Source organism: Poecilia mexicana, unplaced genomic scaffold (genome assembly GCF_051168715.1).
Source record: "Poecilia mexicana isolate PSO_F unplaced genomic scaffold, ASM5116871v1 scaffold_2, whole genome shotgun sequence".
NCBI lineage: Eukaryota > Metazoa > Chordata > Actinopteri > Cyprinodontiformes > Poeciliidae > Poecilia > Poecilia mexicana.
Window position 1 is genome coordinate 29,929,015 of NW_028263371.1, and position 23,345 is coordinate 29,952,359.

A 23,345-nucleotide genomic window follows, 5' to 3' on the forward strand; every position below is an offset into this window, starting at 1 on the left:
CTCTAAGTGTCTTTGACTACTCTGCTGTAATTTAGTCACATGTTCAGTCCTGTTTTAAAAGAGAAAACAGTTCCTGAATATCTCTGGTGATCAGGAAGCTACGGAGCTAAACCAGAGTTTAACTTTAGTCTGTGGAACATAGACTGAAGGTGAAGGCTAAGGGCTATTAGCGCCCCTCTGAATGAATTTGCTCTGCCTTTAATCACAATTAAAGAAGACAGTGACACTGCTAAAGAACAATATTGCTAAAGAACAATATTTTCTAAATTCTCTTGTTCCTGCCACTCTCCACCATTGTTTAGCCGTGGATAAATACAGCAATTGCTGACGTCTTCTTGTTGCTAAGTGTAGATGTCAAAGATTTATAGACTCCCATTTAACAAAAAAGAAAAAACAAGACTGCCTTAATGTTTCATTAAAAGACAAAAGTAAGACAAAAACAAATGAATTCTTATACATTTTCTTAAAATTTATTTTTGGCTGTGAGTCCTTTTCACTCGGATGATTTTGGCCATCATGACAAAAACATCTGGACACCACTACGCATCAGTGATGTCATATAAATCATACACTTTCAAGCAAGACAAATGAAAAACATAATATACAAATCCATAAATAATAAGTACAATTTATACATACTTCCTGACCCCTGCAGGAAGTGCATTAATAGTGTTTTAACAGCTTTGCAAAAATAGAAATAGTACCTTCTGTTCATAACACAGTTGATAAGACGTGAGAATGTAACAGATTCTGTCCGCACAAAGAGGTAAATTTACAAACGTTATGTTAGCTTAATTAATGCAGTAAAACATAAGAAAATTCAGCCTGATGTAAATCAGACTGTATTTATCCTGACAGATTATTAGTTTTCATAAATATTCCTGTTCCTTTCCAGATTTTCCAGGTCACCGGTTTCTTTCTTGTTGGCCGAGTTTCTGTTAGCTGCATGCTGACGGTGACCTGAGGAGACGGTTTGATAGAGGTCTCTGGATGGCCTCTGGAGATTTACGTACAGCTCATTCAAGTTATCATCATCCTAAACAATAATAAAAATAAAAAACATTAAAAACAATTTTGAAGCAAAATACCCTCAATCAAGTCAGACATCAATTTACGTCGCTCCTTAGTGAAAATCTTTCTACTGGTAAATCTAATTACTAAAAGGCATAAATTGACAATAATGTACTATTTATTTTTTTATTTTTTTATTTTTTATTTCTCTAATTCACATTTGCAACAGTTTCTTCTCAGTAGCGTTTTTTCCTCCATCTATGGTTCTCTGTATTAGTGCAACAGTGCCATCTTGTGGTTATTTTCTATAGTACATGAATCCTTCTGTTATTTAAATGAATTTACAGTAGTTCATTCTGTTCTTGGAGCTGAAACAGTCAAATTGTTGAACCAAAATTAATCATAAATCTTCCCCGGTGACAGTAAAGGATTTGTTCTGCCTGTGGTTTAAGTTAATTCATCAAACAGACACACAGACTTTATTTATCTCTGAGGATTCAACTGCCATGTAAAACTTTTATTTATTCAAAATGTTTTATAGACAGATGAAACCAGAAATGTGTGTGAAAAACACATACACCTCTTTTTCTCACCGTCTGAAATTAAATCAGGTCAAACGTCTTATTTTAGAATTACCAAAATTATTTATATTTCCTAAACATTACAATAATGATATCTGGTCTTATTTCTTTAAACATCTATGTTTATCTTCCTGTTCTGAGTGGTGTGCCACAGGGCTCTGATTTTCTCTTTGTACTTTGCAACTTAGATCTATTATCAAACTCCACAATGTCAAATTCCCATTGTTATCTATATGATCTGCAATTTTAACTCATCATCTGGGCTTTACCTCGTTGTTTAAAGAGACAGAAATCATTCCTGTACAAATCTGATTTTAAAAACACTGATAAAAAAATTCTCAGCAGCAATCAGATGGAACAAACTCTCTATGACAAAAGTTAAACAGCAAAAGGAAACCACTTCATGATGCAGCAGACTGATAAGATGTATTTTTCTGTCTCTCAGATCTTTCCGATGTCGACCTGGGAACCTGAACATACGACTCAGATCAAAAACCAAAACTGAAAGGATGGAAAGATAAATGGAAGATGGAAAAACAAATAAATGGCTGTATGCCACACGCTTGTAATTTCTAAAGTGGTCTGCAAAGTAGATTAGAAAATAGAGAATAAAAAAGAATGCCTGTTCTTGCGTTTTTTTATGCCACTTGGCAAAAACAATGGTGTAAATTTTAAAATAGTAAATTATATTTACTCACTATAGCGGCAGCTGATCCATGTACAGATGATTCAAATGTTTTCGATCTTAAACAGATGCAAGAATTCAGAATTAGTGTCAAAGTATAATCATCAAAATGTAGCATTGATCAAACGTTCAAAGAAACGTCAGTTTTTATTTAAGACAATGGCATAATTGTGTTGAAGAAGCAGAGAAAGGCTAGAAATGATATTAAAAATGAATTATTTTAGTTGAGAAGCCAAAGTCTAAGTAAAATAATAAACTCTATTGAATCAGTTTCTCACCGATGTGGACGTCTTCTGTGGATAAATACCAGAATGATTGAAACTTTGATAACCAGGAGAACTGCAGCAGAAAGAAGAATCACTCCAGATTGGCTCCAAACTTCATCTGATGAATTATCATCGGGATTTGTCTCTTTTGGAAGTAAAACAAACATTGTTATACAATATATAGCTACTAAAAGTTTGACACAAGCAATATAAAGTGTGCTCACCATTAACTATGATTCTGAGATGGAGAAAATGTGTTCCATCTAGATTAACACAATGACAGGAGTAGTTCCCACTATCAGCAGCTGTTAAACTGGTCAGGTGTAGAAACACAGTTTGATTCCTGGTTTTCAGTGAAAACCTGGAGCCACACTCATGAACAAAGTCACCTCCGTTTTTATACCGCAGACTGCACTGCTCTCCATTGTTCCTCTCCGTTCTGATCTTACAAATGATCATTATGATGGTATTTGATGTTTTATTGGTGCAGATTGGAGTGAAATCAGATCCTTTCCCAGTTGATTTCACAAGAGTCACTGCAAACAGTAAAGTTCTATTAATGAGAAATAGTTTCAATGCTGTAATAGTCGACTGACAAAAAATCAGAAACTGGAATTTGATAGTACAAGACGAGTCAAAATACAACAACATCAACGTTACCTTTGCCGTCCAAAGGCCACACGAAACATGGCAGAAGCAGTAAAAAGCTGATTCTCATTGCATCCATCTAATTACCCTGTGTCTGCAACGTCTGCTGCTGCACCGAACTGAGCCCGTCTGAACTGTCTGTACAGTTTGGGCGACTCAAACCACAAATTCTTGACTTTCAAAGTGGTTCATGAGGACGTGTCACTTTTTCCGAAAAGGAAACGCGCCTCCTTTGACCGCTGCTCTTTGAAACAAGAGAACACACAATCTGCAGGTATGTTTGCATCTCTATTTAGTAATCCTGTTGGGTCCAAAGTTTGCTTAAAACCAAAACAGTCAACTCTTATTTTTATATTACCTAGCAGAAATGTGCTTTTCTGTGCTGCAGCCCCTTGTATCAGACAATAACACAGCTAGATGCAAACCTAACCATGCATATTCTGGTAGGCAGGACTTCCTGCCTCGTTTCCTGTAACTGCAGGGACTTAATAAGACTAGATCAAATCTAGCTGTCATGTCTGCTTTGTTGTCTTCATATATTTTGAAGCTCGACTGTGAGCTGTAAGAGAAGAAAGCGTCCTGATACAGGTTGATGTAGGTTACGTCCCCTGTCGCTTCTTAATGCAACATTTTCACACAAACATGTGACCAGACAGAAAAATGCAACAAATTTCCATCATCAGCTGCAAGACACTGATGTAAGGAGTTAACAGATTCTTAACCACACATTGAAGTTTGTTGCAGTACTTTTTCCATACTTACATCCTGCCAGAAATATTGCGTCCAATAACCCCCCCCCTCCCCCAATTACTAAAAATGTGAACGTAACAAAAACAAAATTGATGATGGGCCGAGTTCAAAGGTCAGCTCATTCTTTAATATAATTTTTAAAAAAGGGATTTTTTACTGGGAAAAATCAGGTGAAAAGCTTAAGCTGTCATTCTTCAGTAACCAGATTCTGTCCACACAAACCGATGTTGATGTTGACCTAAGAACTGAAATAGTGTCGTAATTAGTCTCACTCAGTAAAACATAGAAAGGAAATTCAGCCAAACGTTTGTCAAACTTTATTCATCTCAACAGATTATTGGTTCAGAAATGTTCATAGATTTTATAAATCCTGTTCCTTTCCAGATTTTCCAGGTCGTCGGTTATGATGTTATTAACCGAGTTTGTTTTAGTTTCATGCTGATGGTGACCTGAAGAAACAGTCTGGTAGATGTCTGCTGTTGGCCGCTGGAGACCCGTGTACAGTTCATCTGTGTTGTCTTCACCCTAAACAATAAAATAAACAGAACAATTTCAAGAACTGTTAAAACTGTTCATTAAAATGCAGCAGCTGACTGAAGTCTTTTTGTTTGCACCGCAACATTTTCTTATATTTTTAACAAAAATATATTTGCATGAATAGGACTGCTTTACTGACAGTTTGATTACTGCAGCTGGAGGTCCTCTGAGCACAACAGTGCCATCTTGCGGCTATTTTTTGCAAGTGCAGTATCTAGATCCTATAAATTTGTAATCTCTAGAATGGGCAGCAAAATCCAGAAGAAACAAACTTGTTCTGCTCTGTGACATAAGAATAAGTATATTTACTCACTAGGGCCGCAGCAGATGATCCAGATGTTTCAGATCTTAAACAGGCTCTTTAATATGAAAGGAATTCCAGATTAGTGTAAAAGTTTTGTATAATTTTTTGGAGGTAAAGTTTAGACAAAAGTATCCAAAGAAATAACAACTTGGATACAATATAACAGTTACACTCAAGATGCACATAAATATCATGTGTCAAAATTAAAATGAGTTGTTTTAGCTGTGAAGCTTATATTTGGGTAAAGGAAGAAGCTATGAATATTGAATTAGTTTCTCACCGATGTGGACGTCTTCTGTAAATAAACACCAGAATGACTGAAACTGTGATAACTAAGAGAACTGCAGCAGTCAAAGCAGAAAGACGAGTCACTGCAGACTGGCTCCGAACGTCATCTGATGAATTATTATTTGGAAGTGGGTCTTGTAGGGAGAATTTAAAAAAATGATTATATTATATATCAAACATAAGTTTAATACAATGAATATAAAAGTGGCTCACCATTAACTGTGATGCTGAGATGGAGAACATAAGTTCCATCAAGATTAGCACACTGACAGGAGTAGTTCCCACTATCAGCTGCTGTTAAACTGGTCAGGTGCAGAAACACAGTTTGATTCCTGGTTTTCAGTGAGAACCTGGAGCCACACTCATGAACAAAGTCACCTCCATCCCTATACAGCAGACTGCACTGCTCTCCATTGTTCCTCTCTCTTCTGATCTTACAAATGATCGCTATGATGATATTTGATGTTTCATTGGTGCAGATTGGAGTAAAATCAGATTCTTTTCTGATTGTTTTCACAAGAGTCACTGCAAGCAGTTAAAGACAATGAATGAGAGATAGTCTGATTGCTGTAAGAGTGGAATCTTTTAAAAATTAAAACAGATGTAATACATTTCAAAGAAAATTAAACATTAGCGTTACCTTCAGAGTCCAGGCAACACGTAAAACGCAGCAGAAGCAGTAAAAGGCTGAATCTCATAGCATCCATCTCACCTGCTTATCGATGCAACATCTGCTGCTGCACTGAACAGAGGCCGTCTCAACTGTCCTCTGAACGTTTATTGGGCGACTCAAACCACAAATTCTTGACTTTCAAAGTGGTTCATGAGGACGTGTCACTTTTTCCGAAAAGGAAACGCGCCTCCTTTGACCGCTGCTCTTTGAAACAAGAGAACACACAATCTGCAGGTATGTTTGCATCTCTATTTAGTAATCCTGTTGGGTCCAAAGTTTGCTTAAAACCAAAACAGTCAACTCTTATTTTTATATTACCTAGCAGAAAATGTGCTTTTCTGTACTGCAGCCCCTTGTATCAGACAATAACACAGCTAGATGCAAACCTAACCATGCATATTCTGGTAGGCAGGACTTCCTGCCTCGTTTCCTGTAACTGCAGGGACTTAATAAGACTAGATCAAATCTAGCTGTCATGTCTGCTTTGTTGTCTTCATATATTTTGAAGCTTGACTGTGAGATGTAAGAGAAGAAAGCGTCCTGGTACAGGTTGATGTAGGTTACATCCCCCGTTGCTTCTTAATGCAACATTTTCACACAAACATGTGACCAGACAGAAAAATGCAACAAATTTCCATCAGCAGCTGCAAGAGGCTGATCTCTCTTAATGTAAGGAGTTAACAGATTCTTAACCGCACATTGAAGTTTGTTGCAGTAGTTTTTCCATACTTACATCCTGCCAGAAATATTGTGTTCAATAAAAATTACTAAAAATGTGAACATGACAAAAACAAAATTGATGATGGGACGAGTTCAAAGGTCAGCTCAATTCTTTAATATAATTTTAAAAAAGGTTTTTTTTTACTGGGAAAAATCAGGTGAAAAGCTTAAGCTGTCATTCTTCAGTAACCAGATTCTGTCCACACAAACCGATGTCGATGTTGACCTAAGAACTGAAATAGTGTGGTAATTAGTCTCGCTCAGTAAAACATAGAAAGCCAAACGTTTATCAAACTTTATTCATGTCAACAGATTATTGGTTCAGAAATTTTCATAGATTTTACAAATCCTGTTCCTTTCCAGATTTTCCAGGTTGTCGGTTATGATGTTATTAACCGAGTTTGTTTTGGTGCTGGTGCTGATGGTGACCTGAAGAAACAGTCTGGTAGATGTCTGCTGTTGGCCGCTGGAGACCCGTGTACAGTTCATCTGTGTTGTCTTCACCCTAAACAATAAAATAAACAGAACAATTTCAAGAACTGTTAAAACTGTTCATTCAAATGCAGCAGCTGATTGAAGTCTTTCTATTTGCGCTGCAACATTTTCTTATATTTTTAACAAAAATATATGTTTGCATGAATAGTACTGTTTTACTGACAGTTTGATCACTGCAGGTGGAGGTCCTCTGAGCACAACAGTGCCATCTTGCGGCTATTTTCTCCAAGTGCAGTATCTAGATCAGGGGTGTCAAACTCATTTTGGTTTAGGGGCCGCATACAGCTTAATCTGATCTGCAGGGGGCCACACAAGTAAACTCATTGCAAGATTAAATAGAACCAATAAAAGTGGACTTGTTGTTGATTTTTATATTAAACGAATTTCACTTTTACAAAATATATTATGAATAATCTCAGTTTTTAAGAAAGGTATCTGCAATTTCAACAATACTTTTACTCAGTTAAGCATTTATTTAAGTGCATTATGCATAAGAACTGATCTCAGTGATTGTACAATGCTGCAAAACATTTATTCACAGTTTTTGGAACTTAAAAACACTGTCCTGCATCACAATATACAACAGACAAAAATTAAGAAAAGATTTAAAATCAATTTTCAACATCTGGGAAGCAATTTGAACAAATTATCTGGCTTCACACATTTGAAATCTTAAGTGTCAGCTGTTTTAAACAGACATTTTATTAAGTACATTTGTTGATGCATAAAATGTATACATATAGAAAAACTTGCAACATGTATGTATGTTAGCATGCACGAGAAATATGAGGTTGCCAGGGCCAAAATAAAATTGCAGTGTTGCATCATGTTGTGTGCTCTGAATAAAACACAGCGCCCCTCGTGGACAGTAAAGGAACTGCAGATTTTCAATTAAACGAAGTATATGTTTTTTCATGAATAATGATAATGCACTTAGCCCCCGGGCCGGACTAAATCGTTCGGCGGGCCGGTTCCGGCCCGCGGGCCGTACGTTTGACACTCCTGATCTACATCCTATAAGTTTGTAATCTCTAAAATGGGAAGCAAAATCCAGAAGAAACAAACTTGTTCTGCTCTGTGACATAAGAATAAGTATATTTACTCACTAGGGCCGCAGCAGATCTATGCACAGATGATCCAGATGTTTCAGATCTTAAACAGGCTCTTTAATATGAAAGGAATTCCAGATTAGTGTAAAAGTTTTGTATAATTTTTTGGAGGTAAAGTTTAGACAAAAGTATCCAAAGAAATAACAACTTGGATACAATATAACAGTTACACTCAAGATGCACATAAATATCATGTGTCAAAATTAAAATGAGTTGTTTTAGCTGTGAAGCTTATATTTGGGTAAAGGAAGAAGCTATGAATATTGAATTAGTTTCTCACCGATGTGGACGTCTTCTGTAAATAAACACCAGAATGACTGAAACTGTGATAACTAAGAGAACTGCAGCAGTCAAAGCAGAAAGACGAGTCACTGCAGACTGGCTCCGAACGTCATCTGATGAATTATTATTAGGAAGTGGGTCTTGTAGGGAGAATTAAAAAAAAGTTATATTATACATCAAACATAAGTTTAATACAATAAATATAAAAGTGGCTCACCATTAACTGTGATGCTGAGATGGAGAAAATATGGTCCATCAAGATTAGCACACTGACAGGAGTAGTTCCCACTATCAGCTGCTGTTAAACTGGTCAGGTGCAGAAACACAGTTTGATTCCTGGTTTTCAGTGAGAACCTGGAGTCACACTCATGAACAAAGTCACCTCCATCCCTATACAGCAGACTGCACTGCTCTCCATTGCTCCTCTTTGTTCTGATCCAACACACAATCATCATGATGATATTTGATGTTTCATTGGTGCAGATTGGAGTAAAATCAGATCCTTTTCCGACTGTTTTAACAAGAGTCTCTGCAAACAGGTAAAAACAATGAATGAGATATAGTCTGATTGCTGTAAGAATGGAATCTTTTAAATATGAAAACAGATGTAATACATTTCAAAGAATATTCAATATCAACGTTACCTTCAGAGTCCAGGCAACACGTAAAACACAGCAGAAGCAGTAAAAGGCTTAATTTCACTGCATCCATCTCACCTGCTTATCGATGCAACATCTGCTGCTGCACTGAACAGAGGCCGTCTCAACTGTCCTCTGAACGTTTATTGGGCGACTCAAACCACAAATTGTCATCTCTCAAAGTGGTTCAAGAGGATGTGAGACTTTTTCTGAAAGGGAAACTCATCTACATGACGGCTTCACTGTGAAACAACAGAACACAAACCAGGATTATCTCTGCCCATCGCATCGTTACAGTTTGAACGTCATAAAGGGTCAAAAGTTCGCTTAAAATTCAAGTTATTACTTATATAAAAAATTAAAGAAATTTATTTTAATGTATTGTCGCCTCTTAGATCACAACAGAACCGGTGGCATGACGGCATGTTGTCATGGCTGATGGGACTTCCTGCCTTGTTTTCTGCAAAATAGGTGGTTAGCAAAACTGAAGATCTAAATGTCATGTTTGCTTTGTGGTCTTCACATATTTATAATCTAGAATGTGAGCCGTAAAGAGAGAAAGTTACGAGTCCTGTAGAGTAAAATAAACTCGCAGTACAATAGAAGTATTTTTATTTTCCATCTTTATGTTATAGATATTTCTAAATAGGTGTTATTTTTCTTCATAGAACTATTAAATTATACAATAATAAAAGTATCCACGAGGAAATATGAGCAAGATGATTATTTTAGGACACATGAAGGTGAGACAGAAACAAACCACCAGTTCAGGAAGTATGATGGGAAGAGGACAGATTTTTTGAAATTTGATTTACTTAGTGTTCCAACATTAAGTGTTTTGTTTTTTAAGAAAAAAACTTAAAAGACGTTTATAATGCGGAGGTTTTGTCAAGTAGCCATAAGAGTTATGTAACAAACTTGCAAAATTTTGCAAACCCTTTTTGAAATGGCAGAGAAAAGACACCATGCTCCAGTTGTTGTGTTGTTGTCTAAACAACGTGGTTAAAAAGTGAAAGATGAAAACATGTCCCATCAAGTCGTCAACTGATGTCTAAATGTGGCTTAAAGGTGGTTAAGGCTGATCATGGTCTAACCAAGACTGATTCTTAATGTTTTTTTTCTAAATTCATGTGGCATTGATCAGTTCAAAAAAGTTTTCAATGTGTTTTTCTACACTAAATAAAAACAAGCAACGTTAAATGTTTACCCCAAGCTATTTTTACACAATACAAATATTAACGAAGAGGAAGAAATACAATGAAAACGCTGTTAAAATTGTGTTGAGCGTTATGGAGATTTATTTATTTTTTCCAAATGACCAAAACTGACAACTTTCCTTTGTGTTTGCTTATTTGTTTTTGGACGTTTATGCAAAAATGACATGCTGCCGAGGTTTCTGGAAACATGTTAAAGGATGTACATACATATACATATGTTATATGAACACATGAACATGTCTTTACAAAGAGGCAGGGGTGGAAAATGACAGCTGAGGCAGAGAGAAGGCAGATGAACAGAGGGAGAGTCCAGGAAGATAAACTAAAACTCAGAGAAACAACAAGCCAAGTGAAAATGATCAACAGTGATCTCAGAGAACTAAACCCAAATTCACAAAAAACTAACACAAGAAACTAAAAACAAAATATGACAACATTAATGAACACGAGAAATAAACCGAATATGGCAAGACCCATCGAACATAAATAAATCAGAAGGAAAGTATCTGAAATACGAAAGAATTGTGATGGTAAATTTGTTCATTCAGGAGATAATCAGGAGATAATATTTGCATAGTCAGAATTAATTTGACAGCTGTGCAATATGCCTGTTGAATAAAGCGAATTTTCCTTCTGAGTGTAGGAGCTGTACGGCTCGATTTCAGTCACGTCCTGCAGGACAAAACGTGGAAGAATAAAGCTTAAAAATGTGCATGTGTAAATAAAATAAAATGCATCAATTTTTAAAATATAAATTACCTCCTCTACATGATGAATGCGCGGCTCTGGTTGCTCTCTGTTGGGAAACAAAACAGTGTAAAGCTGGCCTGATTTATTTTATTATTTTTATTTTTTTACCGAAAAGGTACTTTTTTTTTCTTTTTCTAAATATAGCTTATGCTGAGAAGCCTAAGTGTAAATAAAAGAAGAAATGTTGCATTAGTTTCTCACCGATGTGGACGTCTTCTGTGAATAAATCCCAGAATAACTGAAACTGTGATAACTAAGAGAACGGCAGCAGTCAAAGCAGAAAGACGAGTCACTGCAGACTGGCTCCAAACGTCATCCGATAGATTCTCATGGGGATTCGATGCTATTGGAAATAAAAAAATCATTGTTAGAGAATATTAAGTTTCTATAAGTTTGATGGAACAAATGTGGAAGTGTGCTCACCATTAACTGTGATTCTGAGATGGAGAAAATACGTTCCATTAAGATTAGAACACTGACAGGAGTAGTTCCCACTATCAGCTGCTGTTAAACTGGTCAGGTGCAGAAACACAGTTTGATTCCTGGTTTTCAGTGAGAACCTGGAGTCACACTCATGAACAAAGTCACCTCCATCCCTATACAGCAGACTGCACTCCTCTCCATTGTTCCTCTCTGTTCTGATCCAACACACGATCATTATGATGATATTTGATGTTTCATTGGTGCAGATTGGAGTAAAATCAGATTCTTTCCCGACTGTTTTAACAAGAGTCACTGCAGGCAATCAAGAACAATGAATGAGAGATAGTCTGATTTATGAAACAGTGGAATTTAAAGTAAATCAGATCAAAGTACAGTTAAAGAGAAAGTGAAGGCCTCTGATTGATTTAAAAAAAAAAAACTTCAAAATTGAATTAAAAGAAAATTAGATTTTTACGTTACCTTCAGAGTCCAGACAGCAGCCAAAACATGGCAGAAGCAGTAAAAGGCTGAATCTCACTGCATCCATCTAACCTGCTTATTGCAGAAAAATCTGCTGCTGCACTGAACTGAGGGCGCCTGAACTGTCCTTTAAATCTTTTTGGGCGACACAAACCACAAATTCTCATCTCTCACAACGGCACAAAAGGATGTGACTTTCTTTTTTTTTTTTTCAAAAGGAAATGCGCCTGCATGACGGCCTGTCTTTGAAACAACAGACCACACAAACAGGAATTATCTCTGCACAATTCAAATGACAGTTTGTAATGTTAGTTTGCTTAAAAGCATAACAATGAACTACTATTGGTATTAACCATTATTGTATTTTTCTGTACTCTAACATCTTAGATTAAAGCTTTATCAGTATGTTATGATGTTAGGCAGGACTTCCTGCTTGTTTTTTTTTTTTTCAACAATATGGGGTTAGGAGATCTAAATGTCATGTTTGCTTTGTGGTCTTCACACTTTTATAATTTGAATGTGAGCAGTAAAAAGAATAAAGGTCATGCTTTATGTAGGTTAGGTTCCTCATTGCTTCTTTATTCAACACTTTCACACAAACATGTTCGCAACCAGGCAGAAAAATGCAACAATTAATGAAGGTTTACCAAAGTTTTATGTGCCGCCAGAAACAAGTGGCTAAATGTCGTCTTCCAGTTTGTTTATGGTTACATTTTTAAGTCTCATAATTCAGGTCATAATGACTAAGGTCATAGTAAATTTTGATTAATTTTGCAATTTGCAATTTTAAAAGTGTGTGATGTTAGGGCTCATGCATATCGTTCTAAGAGCATTAACTTTCTCCTCATCTCTGTCAAATCTCCATATAACTGCTCTTTAATTTTTTTTTAATTGCTTTTAATTTTTCACTACTATTCTATACCAGGTGCTCTGGAAGACACCTATTAAATAAGATATATCATTATTATTATTATTTACTGCTTAAATTACTGCTCCTAATTCTTAACATCTTAATAACTGGGTATTAAGGGTTGTTATTTTTCAGCGACAGCCAGAATCAAATTATAAAGACAACAAAACTAAACACAGAAATCAGATCCTGTTATGAATTATTGTGCTATATTGTAGAAACAGTGTCCATCATTTTCAGAGGTCAAGTAGATTTATTTATATATCATTTGTAAAAATTTAGAGCCATTTATAGGAAAATCAAGGGAACATATGAAAAACATCAGATGTGTTAGAAACATGACATAAAAGCATAATCAAGTAGAAATAAAAAAAAATTGTTAAATGACAAAAAAATAAAAATATTTTTTGTATTAAGATCAACATGCAAAACAAACAGAACAGTTGTGATTTCATATAATACCACCATATTTTGTCAGTATGGTAATAAACAAGCAGGTCATTATCATCACTGGGTGATAACACTGACCTTCAACATGCTGCATGTTGGTCTATCACAGCACAACATGACGAGGAAATTCAGTTGTATTTATCAAGACAGATTTTCAGTTCAAAATGTTTTCATAAATGTTACAATTTCTGGTCATTTCCTTGTTTTCCAGCTCATCAGTGACTTTGGTTTCAGTTTTATACTGATGGCGACCCGAGGAGACAGTTTGGTAAATGTCTCTGGTTTGTTGTTGGAGGCTTGAGTACAGTTTATCTGAGGCATCTTCATCCTAAACAATAAAAAAACAAAAAATTATAGTAAAAATCTTCACGCAAACAGCCTACGTCAAGTGAAACATCATTTGATGTTTCACTGGGAGAAGTTTCAAGAACTCTTAAATCTCTTTAATAAAAGACAGGCTTTAACAGTAACACATTAAATGATTCAGTTCTTATCGATTTTTTGTCTTCTTTACATTTGAACTGTTGTTTCTCTCAGTTTAAATGCAGAGAAGATCAGTGTGTTTGCACAGTTTGGTTCCTAGATTTAGAGATTCTCACGCTAAGCGCAACAGTGCCATCTTGTGATCATTTTGTAAAGTACATGTAATATATATTTGGATTTATCACTATTCCTTTACTGGAGTTGAAATAATCTGTTTATTGAACCAGAATTAATCAGAAACTTCTTCCAGTTCCAGTTAATTTTCACAGGAAATGATCTGCAGCTGGTTAGGAGGGAAGTTTCTGACTATTGTTTATGTTAATTCACTCACTAAGTATTATATTTAGGTAGGTATTGTGCCATCTAGTGTTTGTAATGTTACTTTGTGGTACTGCTTGTCTGCCTGTATGGCTCATATTAATACGAGCCATACATATGAATGGATGTAACATCTAAAATGGTCTGCAAAAAAAAGTTAGAAGTAAAGTTTTGGGACAGTTTTATTACAGAATTAAAGGAAAACATGTTCTTCCTGTATTTCTTTGTGACAATCTGAAAATAGTAACTTATAAAATACAGATATCTACTCACTACAGCGGCAGCTGGTCCATGTACAGACGATCCGGATGTTTCAGATCTTAAACAGGCGCTTTAAATATGAATTGAACTCCAGATTAGTGTGAAAGTTTAAAATAACATCTGGAGGCAGAGCTTAGGAAAACATGTTCAAAGAAACAACTATTTCGATTTAAGATAATGGAACAAACATGTTGAAGACACAGATGAAGACCGTGAGTGAAATTTAAAATCTGCAGCTTCGGCAATGAAACTTGAATTTGGGTAAATGAACAAACTATGAATGTTGCATTAGTTTCTCACCGATGTGGACGTCTTCTGTGAATAAATCCCAGAATAACTGAAACTATGATAACTAAGAGAACTGCAGCAGTCAAAGCAGAAGGAAGAGTCACTCCTGCAGACTGGCTCCAAACCTCATCTGCTGGATTATCATTAGGAAACGACTCTTTTGGAAATAAAACAAACATTGTTAGAGAATATATAGTTCATATAAGTTTGATTCAAGCAACATAAAATGTGCTCACCATTAACTGTGATTCTGAGATGGAGAAAATATGGTCCATCAAGATTAGCACACTGACAGGAGTAGTTCCCACTATCAGCTGCTGTTAAACTGGTCAGGTGTAGAAACACAGTTTGATTCCTGGTTTTCAGTGAGAACCTGGAGTCACACTCATGAACAAAGTCACCTCCGTCCTTATACAGCAGACTGCACTGCTCTCCATTGTTCCTCTTTGTTCTGATCTTACACACGATCATTATGATGATATTTGATGTTTCATTGGTGCAGATTGGAGTAAAATCAGATTCTTTCCCGACTGTTTTAACAAGAGTCACTGCAGGCAATCAAGAACAATGAATAAGTCTTGTTTTTGTTTTTGATATACAAATATGTGAGATGCATAGCCTTTATTAAATATTTGAGGATTAATGAAAAAAATGTATTTAGTAAATGCCAGAATAAAGAAAGTCAGAAGTTTATACTTACTCATTGTTTTTTTTTCTCAATTATTTTACCTACATTTTCCATACTGCACACATTTAGACTGTTAAGAAACAAATGTGGGACTTTGTAATAAAAATATGAAATACACATTGATTTGAAGATCCATAAAAATACCAACTCCAACTCTGAACACAACTTCCACATGAAACAAATTAAGGGGACGAGCCATTCTAAAATAAGTCTCAACAAGGAATAATTTCATTTTAAACCATATCAGGTGATTAAATCATGAAGCTTAATGAGAGAACATTGAGAATGACCAAAGCTGCCATCAATGACTCTGAAAAATCTCTGAAGGTTGTTGTAAAATAAAGAAAAACCAATGAATGTCCAAAATCCTGACTTGTTTTTATGGCATTTACATTAAAATGTAAAAAGAATAAATGTAAATAAAAGTTATCTTTATGTTACCTTCACTGTCCAAAAGAGAGAGAGACGATGGAATAAGTAGCAAAAAATGCAGCTTAAATATTTCCACAGAGATCATGATGTCCAAGCAACAGTGATTTTTTTGTATGTTCATTGTGTTGGGCTGTCGCAACATAAACCACCAATTCAAACAGAAACGGAAGTGTAACTACAGGACTATGGCTGCTTTGTTGAGTTGTTCCACCAAGTTTGACACCGAACTGTTTTCACCTGATTACTTTGGTAACACTTTATTTGAAGGGGGGTGAATAAGACTGACATGACACCGTCATAAACACATGTTGTGAACATGAATAATCCTTCATGAATATTTATGACTGTTGACATAAAGCGTCATTCGGTAAATTATGACACTTTTAATACAAAGTTGACATTATTCAAAATGTCTTTGTTATGACAACTTGACATTAACCAAGAAATCATTACTGATATAAATTTGTTATAAAAGTATTACTGATTGCACTTTAAAAATTAGGTAACTTTATGTTATTAAAGGTAAAGTTTAAACAGTAATGATTTATTGGTTAATGTCAAGTTGTCATAACAAAGACATTTTGAATAATGTCAACTTTGTATTAAAAGTGTCATAATTTACCGAATGACGCTTTATGACAACAGTCATAAATATTCATGAAGGCTTATTCATGTTCATGACAGGTGTTATGTCATGTTTATGAAAGTGTCATGACAGTCTTATTCACCCACCTTCAAATAAAGTGTTACCATTACTTTTTACTAAACATCAATTTAATTTCCCCCTTTGGGATCAATAAAGCACTTTTGAACCTAATTGAATTGATCAACAGGTAAAACGTCACAAGAAAGGTATTGGAGCACATAGAAGTGAGATACTTTAAGTTTCTTTTCACCTCACAATAATTACCAACATGAAACTATAAACTGAAATTGACAGTTTCAGGTATTTCCAAACAACATAATTCAAATACATTTAAACTTGTCCTATCATTAATTTTACAAGTAATACACTGAGAAAAATCTAACAGCATTTCCAACCAATTCACAAAACTGTCTTTTATACTCTCTCTTGCCCTCTAGGGGTCCCACAAGGCCCCCTTTTTGGACCAGTTGTCTTTACACCTTTTGTTGATGATTTTCTAGTTATTCCCAGACAATATCAACATGTATGCAGATGACACTGTCGGTTATACACAAAACTGCAAAATTTTACAAAAGAATCTGCATATCTGTGCAAATATTTGGAAATCTTGTCCCGTCCTGATTAAAAAAAAAAAAAAGTGTCCAATACACAAAATATTTAGTTTTAGTATCTTTCTGTTGTGGCCTAAACATTACCATTTGAAGATCAGATTTTTTTGGTTGAAACTTAAGTTTCATCTTGAGACCAAACATGATGTAATTACTCTTCATATGTTCTCAAACTAATTGTTGCATTACAGCATGATGTCCACATCAAGACAACCTTTAACAGGAAAATATATGCACATCTCAGTCCAAACTGTGGTCTGTGGTCTGCTTACTGTAAACGCTACAAGACGGTCGACTTTAAACAAACTAACCTAGTGCTCCTTTTAAGAACACATGCTCTCCAGAAACATTCATTATTAAGCATTAATCATTTGCTCAAATAATCTACTTTCCCCCTGATTCTTAAAGACTCTAGTTGCACAGAAGACTTTCAGCTTGACTTGGACTCTTCCTCTAAAGACTCCAGCTTCAACTCTGACTTTTTTTTTTTTTTACAGTATCTTAGAATCAAATCCTCACTCTTGTAAATACAACAAAAATAGATCAATTATCACCAGCTTACAGATGATAGAACAGACTGTAGTGAGCATTTAAAGTAGGTCCATATTGGAAGAATATTCTAAATCTATGTTTGAATGACATTTAAAAGAAAAAGAAAAAGTTTAATGCAATGCACACACATAAGCGCATACGGTAAATAAAAAAAAAAAAACATTTTAATATAATTCTATTTTTTCTTACATATTTACATCTTTTCAGTTTCCTTATTGCAACCAATACAAATAAATAACAGGAGAGTAAAGTTAGTTAAGAAGAGAGACCAGAAGTTAACATGTTTATGCAATAAAGTCAGTGTGGTGTTGTTTGCAGAGTAATCTTTGCGCAAAAATTTGCACACTGCAGTTGACGTGTGGAAGGGTTACACCTCCAGTTTCACACCAGCAGGCGACAAGGCCATGCGGCCTGTGCGGCTGAAAACAGGAAGTTCATACAGGAAGAAAGAATTTGTTGGTCAGCCTTAACGCTTCGCTTCCACCTGCTGCTGCCTGACTGAGTGGTCGATGTTCAAACGACCCGAAACACCCAAACTCACCCCTCACCCGTTACATTACAGCATGTTGAGTTGAGAAGACTGTGGGGGAAAAAGAGAACATGGTTCTTGTTTTAAATGCGACATTATTCTGGTCTTCTCTTTACTTTAACATGGAAAAACGCTTAACGATATTTAGAAAATAAGTTTTAAACAAAATACACAGATGTTAAAATATAGACAGTTACAGTGCTCCATAGAAAAACACAAATTAAAACATAAAATAGTCTATAGAGGTCTCCCTGAGCTTGGATTATCCATCCCAATCACAATCAGATTATTTGTAGACAGGCTGGTGTGAATTACGGACGTTAAATAAAGTTCATTCTCTCTGTAGACGCTGTACGGCTCAATGTCCTGCACTTCCTGCAAGAGAGCAAACGAGATTGTAAAAAAAATTTTAAAAAAATATCCAGAGTAAAGTAAGAAATGAAAAAAACTGCATTAGGTGTCATTATTTACAATGTAATGTACCGTGTTTGGATGAGGAGTTATGGTCACTTCACATCTTCTTCTTCTTCTAATTGACAAACAAAAGTCATTCATCACAAATTGTACATTTGGCAATTTCCAGTCAAAATATTAACTTCTGTACAAGCGTGGATGTGTTTGTGGAGACAAATAAACCTCAACAAATCTTCTCTGTGTTCTGTACTCAGATCAACATCTTGGGCATTTTTTTTTTTTTTTGGGTGTTCTTGGTCCTGCGGTTTGTTCAAACTTTCCCCTCCTTACCTTACATGCTGCTGAAGCAGGACGCCTGCTTAAGAGGGTAAAGTGTGTTTGCTTTGCCGTCATTGAGAAGTGTGCCATGTGTCAAACATGAACATCCTGCCTTCCCATAAACTGCATAAAACCGCAATCATCAATTTGACTTCATCTGCATTATGAGCAGATAGATTAAAACAATATACTGGTAAATGATGCCTTACTATTTTGCATGACTTCATTTTAATTTATAAAACTAGATCACCTAGACCGAGCTAAAAGCATTGAGAGGCCGTTTTCAAGACCGTTAGTGTAATAATAGGAATATAGTTGTTGCCATAAACAAGATAACCTTTGATATGGTACAAACAAATAACACACTGGGTAGAAAGTCGACAGTAACTGTGTGTTTCTGAAGAGTAAATAAATGCGCCCACTTAAAAGGCAACAGAAAAGCCGTCCACAGTTTTGAACCTGCAGCTGAAAAAAGTTTCACCTTTGAGTTTCATTCGCTGATCTTGAGCAGGTTGAAGAAACTGATCTCACGACTTTAGCAAATTAAAGGGTGCATAATTCTAGAAAGATTTAAGCTAAATATTAAGGATGCTTAAAAGGAGAATCTTAAACTGAGTGTGTGGATTTATGTCCGTCAGGAAGTCAAGAAAAGGTTGGAAAGAGGATAATATGTCTGAGTGGATAATAAACCTGGCTATCATCTGCATAAAAATTAGAGGGAATATTATGTTTAAAGATAATATCACTAAGAGACAACGATCAGACAAAAAAAAAACAGTTTGAGAATGAAGCTTTGTGGTACTCCCTTACAGAAATCAAAAACTATAGAACACTTCAAGATTTTGTTTTGATAAGCTTTACAACTGAAAAAAAAAAGCAGGATTTTCAAATGCTGGTTATCCGACTATTAAGTTTAATAATGAAATAATGATTTACTCAAACTAGATTAGAGAAATAAAGCAAGACCAGAGATACTTCCGGTGTCGTCTGGCAAAACGACATGACTTAAGTCTTATTCTTATTAAAATTCTGACAATTCAAAGCCATGTATCTTCGAATTTCAACCATGCAATAAAGGAAAAGTTGGAAAAGGCACTGAGTGATGTACTTTTAGTGGTAAATTAACCTGATGTTATCTGCATAAAGATGAAAGGAAATATGTTTTTGAAAATGATTTTTATGGCACTAGAGACCTTTATTGATGGTCACCAGGCAGAGAGAGCGAAGGGGGACGACATGCAGCAAAGGTCTCAAGGTCGGGAATCAAACTAAAAACGGTTGTGTCAACGACTATACCCTCTGTTTATGAGGCGCCCGCTCTACCTCAATGCTACGGGACGCCTCAATGAAAAAGGCAAAGTTATGAAAGCATAGATTAGACTTTGAAGGTTTCATGTAGACAGAATGGACCGGACCTCACTGTAAGGAATCACAAGGTCCCAAGAACGGAGCCATGTGGTATCCCTGAAGGCAGATCAGCAGCACTGGAGATAAAATCTTTATCTCCATAGTGATGCAGAAAACCAACCAGAAATCCAAAGGTTTGAACCAAAACCATAAAAATATCTGAAGAAGATTGTTAGGTCAGAACTATGGCAAGAACTGGGACATTTCCAGTACTGTTCGTCTCCTCAGCTAACAGTCGGACTCACTAGTTTCTTTGCACTGTTATCTTGGAGGAGGGAAGATGAAAAATAGGGGAACTGCTGCCCTATAATTTCAAAATGTACAGTAATCAATATTAACATGACGGATGAACCTTTGAGAAAAACCATGCTCATCTACCTGTGGTATTTGTTCCTGCAGATACATCCAGAAATGACTCCCAATAGAATGATGATGATCAATCCACAAACTCCAAATAAAGTAATTAGAGCTATAGGGAAAGTTGTTTCTGAAGGAGGGATGGTGTCTTCGTCATCTAAAAAAAATAAATACATATCGTCAAAGATGTCAACATCTATCATTTCTATCCTTTTAACATTTTAATCATTTTGACACATTTGAAGCACAGCAATGCACTTTATTGGGACCTTAGATGATGCAAACAAGTGCATAATCATTAAGAACAAGAAAAAGACTACATGGTTTTAAAAACTTTCTAAAAAGTGGCTGGATTTGTTTCAGCACCTCCGAGTTAAAACTTGTTGATCGACCTTGTGTTTCTACTGACCTGCTACATCTAGAAACTGAAATTTTAATTCTGGTTCTCTTTGCAAAATAGCTCAGTCAGATGGGATAGACTTTGACTGGGCCATTTTACTACATGTCTATGCTTTAAACCACTTTATTGTTTTTCTGCTTGATTTGGATTGATGTTCTGTGAAAGCATGAACCACCAACCCTAAACTGAACTCTTCTGTAGCTTCTTACAGATTTCATAGTGGGATAGTTCTGTGTTACCTTCCAGGAAGAGAAGCATGATGCTGCCACTGCCATATTCACCCAGTTCAGGATGATGGGCAGTGTAAGCTAAAAATGGGTTAGTTTCCAATTTACACATTTCCATTATTCAAATGAGGGTGACTTTCACTTAAAATCCCAAAGCAAACTGTGACATTTGAAGCTGTGCTTCTCATCCTGAAATAGTTCAAGAAGGCTTAATACTTTAACAAGAATATAGACTTTTGCTCTGCATTTATTTTATTATTTTCATTGTGGTAAATCTGCTTTATCGTAGAAGAAAACGTATTGTTTTTAAACAAGATAAATCTTTTCCTTACCTTCTACAGTGATGTTGAGCTGTAGAGTAAATGTTCCATCACGACGTGAGCACTCACAGCTGTAGCTTCCACTATTTTCTAGTGTTAAATTGTTCAGACGGAGAAACGTTGTCTGATTTATTAACGTGAGTGAAAACCTGGAGTCACATCCCTGCTCAAAGCCTCTCATCATTCGATAGATAAGATGACATTCTTCTTCTCTGCTCCTCACTGGTCTGATCCTACAGACAACTAATGTGATTGGATTCTGTGTGGAATTGCTGCAAACTGGAGTCAAATCTTCATCTTTTCTGATGGTTTTCACCACCGGCTCCAGATTATCTACTGTAATAAAAATTGGAAAAGAGCAGCTATTTAACAGCATTTATTGGTGTTTTTAACACATATTGCTTGAAAATGAGGGAAACAAAACATTGTTTGGTTTTGTCAAACATAAGAAATAAAGATGGATTATTTTGTAATTCTGTAATTCAGGGTATAATATAGTACTTTTTGTGTGTTTGCTTTACCTTTGTCATTGGAGCAAAGTGTCAGCCGCAGAAGTAAAACAAACCACAAAGTGCATCTCCACATACTGCTTAAACTACCTACGATGAACCACAAAGACGCTGCAGCTCTTTCCTGTAAGCAAAGACGAGAAGCACATTTACCTTTACTAAACAATTAGAAATGACCATAAAGCTAATTTCCAACAGAGACAAGTTAAGATGAACAGCGTTAAAGATGAAACATCGTCTCACCTTTAACAAAAGCAGAGCCAGACGAGTTCATCTGTGTATCCTCTGCAGCAGCGACCAACCAAACTGAGCCGTACTGATCAGGCTCGTGCCCCTTTGCACTCGTCTACAGCAACAGCAGTCAAAACCTCAGAGCCAGACAAAGTGTTTGTTCTCACAAAAGGAAGATCTAGTTATAGACCCACTGAAAAGGGAAGTGCATAACATTTTCCATAGCTGCCCTTGTGGTGAAGCTAACAAAGTGGTCAATCAAAAGAAAAATGGCAAGAAAAATCAGTGATACGGAAAGTTTTATTATATTTTTGATTTATGTAACATGTGGGTGTGTGTTGCATAAATCAAGATATTATCAGTTGCCAAAAATAAATGAGTCAGTTCAGCCTTGCTAACGAGTAGCAACATTCACTTTATAAGAAACATTTTTTTTCTGTCTACTTAGGTCAGAAACGATTGCTAATTGCTAATTGGTGGCAAAAAAATAAAATAAAAATAAGTGCTTACACTTAAGCACAGTGTAAACATTGATCACATGCAGGAGAAGAAATCCTCTCAGTTTGTATGAAATCTTTCATTAGTTTATGGTTTGACAACAGGTCACTTTGACTTTAGAATAAAACCTTGTCACTTCCTGTTTAAGGTACGGCTCAGCCACCGCTGCTTCCTGTTAACAACAAATGAAAAAGAAAAACTATTGTGAGACCAAGACTAAAAGAAGACACACATATCAGTTCATTCAGTGTTTTACCTTGTACAATGCTGTGCTGTTCAGTTTATTCCAAGTCAGGAGTTTTAGTTGATTTCTTCTGCAAACAAGACATGTAAATAATAAAATTACAAGCTGTCCCTAATGAGTTATATTTTTGTCCATGCCAAAAATAACTTAGAAATACAAAATCTACTGGACAACAGGACAAAGTGTTCAGAAATGCATTTTAGTGGAAAATTAACCTGACAGTCATCTGCATAAGAATGAAAGAAAAAAATATTTATCATATATCTCTGAGAAGCAGCGGGTAAAGCAACAAGAAAAAGCATAGAGAACAACAATAATGAATCTGGATCAACATTCAAATCCTGTCCATCCATTAAAACAAAATGGAAGTTATTTTACTGGGCGGTACCACAAGGGTC

General features: G+C 35.7%; 6 protein-coding genes across 8 annotated transcripts; all 6 read right to left on the minus strand.

The window, feature by feature from the left end:
• Positions 1-446: 446 nt before the first annotated feature.
• Positions 447-3,592, minus strand: LOC106932148 (uncharacterized). Its single transcript, XM_088014167.1, has 5 exons — positions 3,204-3,592; positions 2,768-3,079; positions 2,556-2,688; positions 2,291-2,336; positions 447-1,036 (listed from the first exon to the last, which is right to left on the minus strand). The coding sequence occupies exons 1-5, from the start codon at positions 3,268-3,270 to the stop codon at positions 863-865; spliced, it is 732 nt and encodes a 243-aa protein (XP_087870293.1). The 5' UTR covers positions 3,271-3,592; the 3' UTR covers positions 447-862.
• Positions 3,593-4,243: 651 nt separating this feature from the next.
• Positions 4,244-5,849, minus strand: LOC148160751 (uncharacterized). Of its 2 annotated transcripts, XM_088014184.1 has the most exons (5): positions 5,711-5,849; positions 5,284-5,595; positions 5,063-5,204; positions 4,792-4,837; positions 4,244-4,466 (listed from the first exon to the last, which is right to left on the minus strand). In XM_088014184.1, exons 1-5 carry the CDS (start codon positions 5,775-5,777, stop codon positions 4,284-4,286), a joined length of 750 nt encoding a protein of 249 aa, XP_087870310.1. In that variant the 5' UTR covers positions 5,778-5,849; the 3' UTR covers positions 4,244-4,283. The 2 variants fall into 2 exon arrangements, with proteins under 2 accessions (XP_087870310.1, XP_087870315.1); XM_088014189.1 differs by lacking the exon at positions 4,792-4,837.
• LOC148160752 (uncharacterized) lies at positions 4,244-9,280 on the minus strand. The gene is made up of 6 exons (XM_088014200.1): positions 8,994-9,280; positions 8,567-8,878; positions 8,348-8,489; positions 8,065-8,122; positions 5,711-6,968; positions 4,244-4,466 (listed from the first exon to the last, which is right to left on the minus strand). The coding sequence occupies exons 1-5, from the start codon at positions 9,058-9,060 to the stop codon at positions 6,855-6,857; spliced, it is 693 nt and encodes a 230-aa protein (XP_087870326.1). The 5' UTR covers positions 9,061-9,280; the 3' UTR covers positions 4,244-4,466; positions 5,711-6,854.
• Positions 9,281-10,262: 982 nt separating this feature from the next.
• LOC106924965 (uncharacterized) lies at positions 10,263-12,302 on the minus strand. The gene is made up of 5 exons (XM_088014203.1): positions 11,858-12,302; positions 11,378-11,689; positions 11,156-11,297; positions 10,964-11,000; positions 10,263-10,876 (listed from the first exon to the last, which is right to left on the minus strand). Exons 1-5 carry the CDS (start codon positions 11,922-11,924, stop codon positions 10,760-10,762), a joined length of 675 nt encoding a protein of 224 aa, XP_087870329.1. The 5' UTR covers positions 11,925-12,302; the 3' UTR covers positions 10,263-10,759.
• Positions 12,303-12,415: 113 nt separating this feature from the next.
• Positions 12,416-17,531, minus strand: LOC106924964 (uncharacterized). Of its 2 annotated transcripts, XM_088014176.1 has the most exons (5): positions 15,697-17,531; positions 14,804-15,115; positions 14,580-14,724; positions 14,292-14,349; positions 12,416-13,545 (listed from the first exon to the last, which is right to left on the minus strand). In XM_088014176.1, exons 1-5 carry the CDS (start codon positions 15,827-15,829, stop codon positions 13,372-13,374), a joined length of 822 nt encoding a protein of 273 aa, XP_087870302.1. In that variant the 5' UTR covers positions 15,830-17,531; the 3' UTR covers positions 12,416-13,371. The 2 variants fall into 2 exon arrangements, with proteins under 2 accessions (XP_087870302.1, XP_087870305.1); XM_088014179.1 differs by lacking the exon at positions 15,697-17,531 and having other exon boundaries at positions 14,804-15,648.
• Positions 17,532-17,640: 109 nt separating this feature from the next.
• Positions 17,641-22,752, minus strand: LOC106924962 (uncharacterized). Its single transcript, XM_088014193.1, has 6 exons — positions 22,218-22,752; positions 21,987-22,098; positions 21,478-21,801; positions 20,540-20,675; positions 18,506-18,548; positions 17,641-18,397 (listed from the first exon to the last, which is right to left on the minus strand). The coding sequence occupies exons 2-6, from the start codon at positions 22,048-22,050 to the stop codon at positions 18,260-18,262; spliced, it is 705 nt and encodes a 234-aa protein (XP_087870319.1). The 5' UTR covers positions 22,051-22,098; positions 22,218-22,752; the 3' UTR covers positions 17,641-18,259.
• Between the last annotated feature and the right edge of the window lie 593 nt (positions 22,753-23,345).